General features: G+C 35.3%; 1 protein-coding gene across 1 annotated transcript in view; it reads right to left on the bottom strand.

Annotated features, from left to right (window-relative positions):
- Nucleotides 1–10281, bottom strand: part of LOC128014195 (calcium-binding protein 7-like) — a 30654-nt gene extending 20373 nt beyond the window's left edge. The window contains exon 1 of the mRNA XM_052597559.1: nucleotides 9303–10281. Coding sequence (XP_052453519.1) covers nucleotides 9303–9411 — 109 coding nt within the window. The 5' untranslated portion in view covers nucleotides 9412–10281. The remainder of the gene's footprint in view (nucleotides 1–9302) is intronic.
- Between the last annotated feature and the right edge of the window lie 1933 nt (nucleotides 10282–12214).

Genomic DNA, 12214 nt, shown 5'->3' with positions numbered 1-12214 from the left:
ATAGGGATTTGCAGCATCATTTTGGAAAGCCGCTGAAGCAAACCCTCTTTGAATTCTCACCAGTGGATATGTTGGTAATTGAAAATCATAATATGTGTAAATTGCCAATCCTGTCCACGCACCACAAAACAAGCTGCCCTCACAAAGAAACGCATGAGCAGCTTTAAATGCTCCACAGCTGCTTTATATACACAGATTTATTTTTAGCAAGTACAGAATTGTTAGACATTTGTTTGATTACTTTTTATTATGCTATTTTATTATTGTTCCTAATTGTGGGATATCATTATTTAAAAAAAAAAAAAAAAAAAAAAAAAAAAACAGACAAATGTCACATGTAAGTCATCTAAAACTATCAGTCAAATGAAAGCATAAACAATGATAATTGCATGGCTCTCTGGAGTGCTTTATTCTTTATTCTAAAGTCAGATTGTTGCCAAATAAAAAAAAAAATGAATTAAACTGAAAATAAATATTTCTGTCTATTTGGTGTGTGGTAATGTGATAAGCAGGATAGTAAAATTAATCAACTACTATTGCAAAATGAGCCTTTTATAGGCTAATGCTTGATCACACCACTGGGGATTACTTTCTGATAATGACCAAATGACAGCACATTATTCTTTACAAAAAGTGCACATATTTTATGATATTACTGATACACTTCTGATGAAATCATAATCAAAAAACATATCTTTAATTTGTATTTCTTTCAATGGGAAAAAAACTTATCTCTCAACAAGTCTTTTTAAACATTTAACAGAATGTGAAGAAATGCAAATACAATTCATTAAGGTATAAAAAGTACATATTCTTTCCACATCAAAGTCACTTTAAAGCCATTAGTTTACTCAGCGGTTATTACAGTTATATTTTATGTAAAAAAAAATCTGATTATTGGCTCTTTTAACTGTAAGGTGGGACTACAGCTGTCATATTGAGTGTTATTATATATGAATGAAACATAACACTCTCTCTCCCTCTCTGTGTGTGTGTGTGTATATGTATTTATTTATATAAGGGCTGGGCAAGTTAATGCGTTACACATTAAATGATTAACGCTGATAATTATTTTATTGCGCATTAACACAGTTTTTATTATTATTATTATGAAAGTCCATTGCTCACTGGCTCTGAATGCACAAACAGACAAATAATGGGTCACAGGAGGAGATTCTCACTATTACCGTTATATTTTAACAGAAAAGAATGCAACAAGCTCGTAATCACGACTTCATAAATGGGAAATATGAAGTTTCAGATAGCATGTTAAGACAGCAGAGAAGCGCTTGCGGAGTGCATTGTTTTGGTAACTTTGTGGTTTATTATTTTTAGTGGTATGGGACATGGTAACAAGTGGCCCTCTCACAATATATTGCTTTATACATCTATCGCTTTTGCCACTTAGAAATATTCATGCAATCATGCAGCACTTATCAGAAGATAAGTGGTAAAAAAAAAAAAAAAAAAAATTACTCAAAATGGATTTATGTCCATTGTGTGTGTGTTCAGTAAAATTAGCCAGAGGATTTAATTTTACTTTAACACTCCGAATCCCTTATGCACCTTTATGGAAAAAACAAGGGCATTTTCAATTTCTTACACTCAAAATATGTTCTGTGTCCTCTTTTGTTGTGTCCTTAAGCTATTTCTCACAAATAATAAAAAAAAAAATTATACTGAGTGCTCTGCAAACAAACCAGATTGCAAAAGGGACATGAAAAATGAAGTTATTCTGCATTTGCATCAAATGAAAGATCCAAACAGAAGATATGCCATTGTCCGTCTGCTTCCTCTCATTTACCTTCCTGCAAAACAAGCACTGTGTGGAAGGAGAAATACGATGGAGGGAAAAGAGACAGGAAACAGACCTTGGCTGGTGGAGGGTTTGTTTGCTCTTCTGTTCATCTCTCAGTGAGATACACTCAAGTGAATCACTCCAGTGTTTGTGTGTTTTTCTAAACCAGACTATCTGCCAAACAGCCTTTTGATCTTTCTTTACTTGCACTCCAACAGGAAAGGAAGATCTGTACCTGCTGAAACCGTGTCACCCAAACCATGATTTTACTCCTATGGTGGCCATTACATGCGCACACACGGAGAGAGAGAGAGAGAGAGAGAGAGAGAGAGAGATAAGTATAACAGAATAAATGTGTTGTTGTTGTTTTTTTTTAGTCAGAACTTTTATCAATGTGGACTAATGCAATTACAAAATGCTGGGCTTCCCGAATTGTTAAGTAGGATGTTAGTAACACATAAGTGTTACTTAATATCCAGGGCACGTTTTCAATTATGCATTACTGAATTACCTATGTAATATGACCACTTATAAGTCCATTATCTGTATCTTAAACACTTGTTTTTAAAGTTTAAGAGAGAGAAAGGGCACAAAATAAACTATATATATATGCTCATTCTGATGGTATATATATATATATATATATATATATATATATATATATATATATATATACCATCAGAATGAGCATCAAACAGTTGATAAAACCCTCCACAATAATCCACACGTAATCCACACCACTCTAGTCGATCTTTTAATGTCTTGTTTCTTACAAACACGTAGCTTTTCAGTTCACAAAAACATCATTAAAGCATTTTAGCTTTAACGAGTCACTTCTGGACACAATACAAGTCCATAATCCATAATAATGCTTCCTTGTGTGAAAAGGTCCATCCTCTGTTGTCCCCTCATATCATAATCCACAATTTAACACCAATTTGTTAAGAACTGTTTTGATTGTGAACTGTGCTTGATCTGTTCACATTTCTCTCCTGATTCAGATGAGATTACTTTTTCAGTGGAGAAAGCAATATTATGGATAGAAGACTTAGAAACATCTTAAAGATGTATTTGTTTATGACAAACATTCAGCTTTTTGCTTCACAAGATGTTAACTGAAGGACTGGAGTCATGTGGACTCTCATTCTGACGGCACCCATTCACTGCAGAGGATCCATTGGTGAGCAAGTGATGTGATTCTAAATTTCTCCAAATCTGTTCTGATGAAGAAACAAATGCATCTACATCATGGATAGCCTGTACATTTTACATTTTCAGCAAATTTTCATTTTGAGTGAACTACTCATTGTATTTAAATGACTGGCATTACTGGTCTTTATGATGGTTTAGTACAAATTTGCAACAGAGGCATGATTTATTCGTAATAATACAATTCCTTTCACAAGCACTATGAGCCAGACACATGCAGACCCATAAATACCTCACATAAATGTTATTACAAATAGGCTGTGTGCTAAATAAGCTTGCATTGTATGTACATATTGAGTTAAAGTTTAATAGTGCAGCTATTAAATATTTAAAAAGCTAATGCTTCTTCATTTTCAAAAATGTTGTCACAACTTTTATTTCAATGGAAGTTTACTATGGTAGGATTGAATGCCATACCGGATTTGTGTAAATCCTGACAGACACAGTCACATTGGAAAATTATTAAAGTTCATTTTAAATGTAAGCCTGACAACATTTGTTCAAGATCATTTAATTCAGCACTCTACTAAATTAAAATAAGCCTTTTTCCTTATTTATGCCAGAAAGAAAAATCAATAACCAATTTTTGATAAAAAAAAAAAAAAAACATATTCAGATGTCCTTGACATTATGATTGCATATAGAAGCATAACTAAATTAATTTAAAATCATACAAGAATATTAAAACAAATCTGTTCTAAGAAAACTCTTAATTTAATTTGAGAAGTTTAGTAACTTAATTATTGTTACTTATTGAACATTTTATATTTTGACTGAGTTTCTGGACACACAGAATCGTTTAAATCATTCTAGAAACCATTTTAAAGCTACTGTGTTTAAATAGCTTTGTTTCTACCCATAGCCACATCTGTAACACTTACATGGCTTTCCTAGTATGCAAATTATTCAGAACTAGTATTAATCAAAGGATAAGTAGTTCTCATTAGTGAGAATGATGTTAGTTACCATTGTGAGCTATTTTTATGAGCAGAAACCAATTTCCTATACTGTTATGGTAGTAGATCACTGGGAAATTGGTTGAATTTTCCCCAGCACTGAAACCATCTGTCAGATTGTTCAGCTGGTTACGCTTCTCTCAGCCAAATCAGACCGATCTGCATGCATCAGTAGATGTTACATCAGTGTGCAATACATTCTTTCTAAGATACCGTATTCAGAAACTTCAAAGCTGACACCCTTCCGAATTAACTGATATATGAGCAACACAAAAATAAAACACTGTACAGAGAAATAGAGAAATATATACTATAATGAAAATATAAAGCAATATAACTTTGCCAACAATAAATATATAAATACAAGACAACAGACTAATACTTGTAATTTGTCAATCTAAATATTTATTAATAACTACGATACAGTTCAAAAGTTAAGGGTCAGTGAGATTGTAAAATGTTTTTGAAAAAGTCTATGCTCACTCAAGGCTGCATGTTTTTGTCGGGGAAAAAAAAGTTAAATTGTATAATATTATTTCAACTCAACTTCAGTTCCATCACTTCATTGCCATTCACAAATCCTCTTCTGTGTCTTTACGTGATAGTAAAGTGTACATCGAATGCACACTTGGCAGTCTATGGGACAGTCACAAGCCTCCCGGTTTTCATCCAAAATATCTTACATTGTTTTCAGTAGATGAACAGAGATTTTACGGCCTTGAATAGTGCCAGCATTTTCACTTTTGGGTGGATCATCCCTTTAAAATAACTAAATAGATTTTAATAGATTTTAAAATGCAGTCTATTCCTGTGATATAAAGCTGAATTCCCAGCATCATTACTCCAGTCTTTCTGTGTCAAATGACCCTTCTAATATCCAGATTTTGTTTTAAGAAATATTTCTTATTATTATTAATGCTGAAAAAAGTTGTGCTACTTAACATTTTTGTGGAAACCTTGATATTTTTTCAGGATTCTTAGCATTTAGAACAGCATTTATTTCATTTGTTTTTGATACATTATGAATTTAAAACAGAAGCCTTTTGTTACATTTAAAATGCATTAAAACTTACTGCCACGTTCCATTTGCTTTTGAATAAATTTAATGCAATTTTAAGTATTAATTGATTTTTTGTTATTCAATAATAATCTTTCCCATCCCAAATAGGGATCTTTGTTCTGATTGGCTAACCCTCTGCTTACATTGTCCATCCATCAGTGTGTGAAACTCCTTGTGATGTCATAGATACTGTGATGATTTCTGAAAAAACATTAATGCTCTTGGTGGACTTGAGCTTCATGTTAGTGTATAAGAAGAGCAAAGAAAATCCTGTTTTCTATGATAAGCCCATTTTAGTTCTTGTCTGAAAAAAAAGAAGCTTTAACAGTTTTTTTTTCACCCTGAAGCTGAATATGACTCTGCATGTAAAACATCAGTCAACCATGTGCTGTCAGCATGGTCTTGATCAAGAGGGGCTGGCATGCTCTCAGATGCTGCAAATGGCACCCTAACCATCCCAGTGACAATGGGCTTTGAGATTGCTTTCTGAAATCCATCCCCAGCACCAAATTTAATCACAGCTTTATTTGCTTTCGTCACTGCTGCCAACCTCTTTTAATGAAATTTCAAACAAGCTTGATGTCTGATTGTCATGCAGTGCCACAGAAAAACCATTTGGCACATGACGTCGGATGCGGTTAACAGCTGGGTTATTCCCGGCGCATGGAGGACCATGCACATTATAGCTGAATTTAACTCTCACAAAGCTGTGTGGCTGCTGGTTTGTACTGAATGCACATTCAGTGAAAGCCTTAATGAGAATGGATGTTTATTAAATTCATGTGAATCATATGGGTCACTGGTTCTTAGTAAAAAAAAAAAAACAATTCAATGAAAAAGAGGCTTTCTGTTTCTTGTGAATCATGATGGGTAAAATAAGTACTTATTTTTAAATAAAAACAAACTCTGAACACCAAATGTGAGTTTTATAGAATATTCTGGCCAGTCTTTTTAATGACAAAAACACATTATAAAAGTGACTTTTGCACTACATTTAAAATATTTGCATGATGAAACAAACTGAAATGTAAGCTGTTATCCACTGAAAATCTGGTTGCGCTTTATTTTACAGTACGTGTACTTACATGTACTTATAGTTTACTTACACTGTATTTATCTAAGGAAGCTCTGGTAATACAGGGTAAATACAAGAGGTAGGGTTAGGTTTAGGGGTAGGTTCCAAGTTAGTACCTAGTTATTACATAATTATTGTAATTGCTATAATAAGTACATAGTATGTACATGAGGAACAGGACTGAAGAAGATCTCCTGTGTGTACTGTAAATATGAATAACTCACAATTATTAGTGAGTGAGAATCAATGTATGACTTGTTAATTTTTTTTTTATCATGTCTTTTCAATGAACCAACTGAACCAGTTCACTAAAGATTCATTCACTAATATGACTCATTCGATTCTTGTGTTCAACTCACTGACTTGATTCAGTCACAGAGGTTAAAAGCCCACTGTAACTGAAGATTATCAGTAAAAAATGCCTTACATTGCAGTTTGTTCTTAACATAAAGCCTCAGAGGACTTGAAATACACCACACAAGTCATCGAAATGAATTGGAAAGTTCAACAGCTCCATTCACAATTCATCTTAGTTCTCCATTGAAGAATAAAACATGGCTTGGAATGAGTCAATTATATTAGAATTTTCATTTTTATGTGAACTAATCTTTTAAAGGATGTTATCAGCCGGTAAACCAGTATGTGTGAGCATACAGTTAGGAGATAATGTCTTTTGGATGAACCAGACTTTAAGCAATCTTCAAGTGAGAATAATAATGAATTCCTCGAGCTTTAGCTGAGGCTTTTATCCTCACTCTTTATTTTGAATAAGGATGGGTTTATGATGAAATTTTGCTAACTAAAATAAAGATGCACGGATCTAGCTCATAAATTACATCTCAGTCTCTGCCCCCAGCGTGTCATACAAGTTCAATACAAAATATAAAAAATATAGCTAAAACTCAAGATTCACAAATAAACAACCGTATATATCCTAAGGACGAGATTGAACATGGCCTACTTCATCAGTGTGAGGCAAATGCACCAACAATTTGGTCAATGAGCTACATTTATATTTACCGAGCAAATCTGTTTAAAAGTAAAACTGTTATGAGGTTGAAACCCAGTGTTTGGTCTCTTCATATTTACTGTCTATTTTCCATCTCTATGGAAATGCTACACAAACTACACTGTGGCCTATGTTCTAGGATGACCACATGTGGAACAGTTTTTCTCTGTGAACATGCAGGCACATTTGCACATAGACTGACTGTCACAATTGCACATGGATAGATGTACAGAATGCACACAATCACATACTACAGGAAACATCCGTATGTTACCTCTTGTCTTTTGCATGTGTCTCTTTATCGCATTTGAGCTCGTATTAGTTCAGAACAGAATGTTTTTAGGGGTTTAAGAGCATGAGAAGCAGCCCTGAAATTTTGGGTTATAGGATTTTTATTTAACTAAATGTACTGATAGAAAACGTCCCTTGATGAATGGAATTGTGAAGAGGTCCTGAGATTAATAATTAAACCTGAATCTCAAAAGATTGATTTGGAAAGACACTTTGAACTGAGCTGACACCAGTCAGATGTCGATATTAAAGATTTAATGGAAAAACTCATCTGAATGAATGCATTTGATGTCACAGGTATTTTTTTTTTTTTTTTTTTTTTACAGAATGCTACATTACAAACATATTTTTGCAATTACATAATAAACTGATTTCAAATTTTGTCAACATGCATAGACATTAAATGAAAAAGCATGGGATTTTGAAGCGAGCTGATCATAGTGTGCATTTCACATGAAACCTACCTAAAGCACGATAAGGTGGTTTCTTTAATAAAAAGCCATTTATTTTCCTTTATTGAACATGATGTGTCTAGTTCAAATTACACTTTACTAATTTTATTTAAATGGATACTTAAGGTAAACGAGTGATTTTTAATCCTGAACTTAGAACATGTGGCCTACTTAAAAGCATTGCACATTAGAAGAAAAACAGCAATTTATTTTATTTTTTAAGTAAAATGCCATTTATTTTGCTGTTATTGAACATGTAGACTATAATGCATCTAGTTCAAATTACATTTTAATGATTTTATTTAATTGGATATCAAGGTAAACCAATCGTTTTTTTCTTGGTCCACAACACTTCACATTTTGGATTTTTTTCTATCTAACGCACCAGTTCAGGTCTTGGTACCACTACTAATGAGCTGATGATATAAACCAAGTGTGTTAATTAAGGGAAACATCCAAAATGTGCAATTCAGGGATATTCCATGACCATTATGGGGAACACTGGGGTAAACTGGTGTGATTGTATAAATCAACCAGCCTATACATCTGCGTATTGTATAGTGCAATGTGTTTCAGATTCTAAAACATTCTAAGTGTTGGTTTTATGCTTAGAGTGTTGTTCATGGACAATGAAACACATTAGTGCTGCACCATGATCAGGTCTTTTTGATGGCTTATGTGAGACCTACTCTCCTTAAATCACACAAAACATTATTTAAATCAGAAAAGTCAATTATACTGTACAGTAGGTATTAAAATTTGATCTGTTTTTATATTAATTATATCCAGTGGAATACTCATCAGAGTGAACTTTCTAACAAAAATAGGAACAGATTTATGAAAATACTCTGTCGAACTGAATTTGTATATTTAGTTTACTATGTTTCAGAATCTAAAAATAAAAGTGCTTAATGGGTTAGAACGACGCGTCAAAGACTTTATATTTGGATTCACTACCGATTCACTCACACACGCTGAAAAACAGTTTGAAGCCAAAGAGATGCCACAACTGCAACATACCACTCAGAGGTATTTCTGCTGGCTTGTGATAGACCTACTTTCCATAAATCACACCATCAGATTTATCCGCCTCATTGAGAAACGCACTGGTAACAGGATTTTCACGCGTTTTAAGTGAACTTCGCTGTCCGTGGTGCTGAATCCGTACAAACTGTTCAATCCAAACGGAAAAAATACTAATAATAACAATAATAACATGTGTTTCTCTTTTACTTTTCACTTACGATATATTATAAATCGAAACTGGGTCAATAAGAAGCGAGAGAGAGAGAAAAAAAAAGGAAAGAAAAAACGCCAAACAGGTGCGCAAAACACCGACCTTCTATCTTAAAATGCACTAAAGCGAAGTGAAAATTCATAAAAATGTAGTCGTTTTAATATAGGGTGGAACAGAATATAGGCTTCAAGCACCATCAGGACTCTCTTACTCACCTTCCACTTCGTCCTCAGGCAGGTTGACCGGTGCCCGGTACGACAAGATATCAGGAATGGTGCAGATCCCCCGGTACATCAAAGTGGAAGTCACCGGATGCATAGGCATTTTTGCGCTTTGTGTTGGCTAGCACGTGTGTATTCGTCCTCATATATGTGATTTACTGTCCAGACGGCAACTTTTTATCCCACATCAGATAGGACCGAAACCCTCAGTGGTGACCACGCGTGGAGTGGATTCCATGGAAAGGTCCTTTATCTCGCAGCTTGCGCAATTGTGCAGCCCTCTCCAAGAAACCAGGTGTAGGGACAAGTCTTCACAGGTCACGAGTGGTCTAGATGTAATGCTTTTGGGTTCGGATCTTCACAATATAAGCAAACCGCCCCGCCTTTAGTTTGTTTTACAAATGACAAAGACAACGAATTACGGCGGCTCCATTGGAGGTGAAACTATAGCATATCCAAAAAACTCCACCAGATCACACGACGCGCTTTTTTTAATCAATGCGACAAAGTATGTGCGTGTTCGACGAGGTTGCTTGGATCGATTCGAGCTCCAAATCGTTAGACAGTGATCTCCATATGCTTGTTTTCTCCTCAATCGCTTCTTAAGACACAGCAGAGCTTCGAGCTCGCACTTGTTGGATAGTGTGTGCGCACCGCCAAGAACAATTAGAACAAAATGCGCTTTACGCGTGTGTAGTTGTTGCTATAGGTTAAGATATTTTTTTCTTTAAAGAAATCCTATTTTTCCAGAATCAAATTATATATTTATATTAAAAACGGGGAAATATGCTACCGACACAATCAAACTTTCTAGCTAATCACAACATGCAGATAAACGATCGGTGCGTGGGGAAGCGCGGTGTCAGGGTTCCCTCGCGATGGATCTATATTTAGTCTGAGTGTAAGCTGCTGCTCTCCACAAAGTATTTCCCGCCGCAGGTGTTGGGAGGCGTTTACACAAGTCGCGCTCTTGCTTTCAGCAGCTAGACGTGCGTAACGGATTGGAACACTCTTGGCGCGTTTTGAAAAGTTGATCTGCTTGTTTTTAACCTTGCAGGCTGTTTTAAAACGCGACGGTCCCTGTGCGATATGCGATGTATCCGTCTGACACGTGTGTATAGACCAGTGTCAGACAAACTTATTTAACCTGAATCCCGGTGATCATTAATGGGCACTATTTTATCGAAGCGAAAAAAATAAATTGTAGCAGCAGTAGTCAGTCTTGAATGCTTGATGACGAATGAATCAGTGATTCAACCACAAAAGTTAGCTGCACCCGAAATCGTACGCTTTTTGGTTTGAAATGTACTTCACGACTCTTAAAAAGTAGATATACTACGAATATGGCTACTATGCACTGATCTATATAGTGTTCTCTATTGTAGATCAGTGGTAGTATATGGAGTAACGAAATTCGGATGCGTTCCATCTGCCATGTCACCGATCACTTGTTGCATCATTTCATTGCCATTCACAAATCCTCTTCTGTGTCTTTATGTGATAGTAACGTGTACATCGAATGCACACTTAAAGGGATACTCCACCCCAAAATTAAAATTGTCATTATTCACTTGCCCCCATGTTGTTCCAAGCCTGTAAAAGCTTTGTTCGTCTTCAGAAAACAATTGAAGAGATTTAGGATGGAAACCGGGAGGCTTGTGACTGTCTCATAGACTGCCAAGTAAATTACACTGTCAAGATCCAGAAAAGTGTGAAAAGCATTGTTAGAATAGTCCATCTGCCATCAGTGGTTCAACCGTAATGTTATGAAGCGACGACAGTACTTTTTGTATGCAAATAAAAAGCAATAAAAACGACTTTATTCAACAATATGTGTCCTCTGTGTCACTCCACATGAGCGTAGTGCTATTTTGGCGAATCTGAGCATGCAAGCAGTGTACACTCTTCTGTGTCAGCCATGATGACACATGATGCGCAGTTTTCTTTCAAATTAAAGCGTGAATACACGTAAACGTATTCTTGTGGCGTGGCTGACACAGAAGAGCGTACACTGCCTGCATTATATATAGTATATGGAAGTAGGCATATTCGGACACAGTTGTCTTGTCCATATACCCACACTTGTGGTCTTGGCCACTTGAGAGCGCGTGTGCGCGACAAGAAGTAAAAAACACCAAAGCGCAGTGGCCTTAACGAACACTAATCTAATCCTGCGTTGCATTCGGAAGGGCTCATATCTATGCCCTAATCCCTTCAAAGGGTTTGCCGTCTGTAGTGAGAGCTTTGAACCGATGAACGGAGTAGGCTTAAAAATAAATAAATAAATAAATAAATAAATATATATATATATAATTTTTTAGAACGCACTTTATCTTACCAAGATGATCAAGGGGGCCCCTTCGTCACACATTTTGTATATCCTAGTTGACCCCAAATCGCCTCTTACGTTAAATATAATGTATATTTGTTTATGAAATGTAATTTCATGTAATGCAATATGTATTTGTACTGTATATTGTGTCTAGGTATTTAAAACGTTTGAATGGTCTAATAAAGGTAACTGTAAAGTATTTTTGTTGAAGTTCAATGTCGTTTTGACCATAATATTGTAGCAAATTTAACTTGTATAAATATTACAGTAGTACAGAAAAATACTAGACTATACATACATTTATGGGTGAAGTCAAACTCTCTGTGATGCCAAACAACTTGCCTGTGCAAAGGATCATGGGGGCCAGAAGTGTCAATCAGTTGTACCCTTCGAAATCCTTCATTCTGAAGGGCCCTTTGAAGTGGCCAGTTCTGAGCACTTCAGTTTAGAACGACCCTTCAGTGGCGGCCAAGATGTTTTTTGACATATCGATATATCCGTTTGGAACGCACTTTTTTTACACTTGTAAACTTCCCTAAGCACTTCTTGGGGGAATCCCCGATGCCATTTTGAA

Source organism: Carassius gibelio, chromosome A5 (genome assembly GCF_023724105.1).
Source record: "Carassius gibelio isolate Cgi1373 ecotype wild population from Czech Republic chromosome A5, carGib1.2-hapl.c, whole genome shotgun sequence".
In the NCBI taxonomy this organism is placed as follows: domain Eukaryota; kingdom Metazoa; phylum Chordata; class Actinopteri; order Cypriniformes; family Cyprinidae; genus Carassius; species Carassius gibelio.
This window is presented reverse-complemented; position numbering and strand designations above follow the sequence as displayed.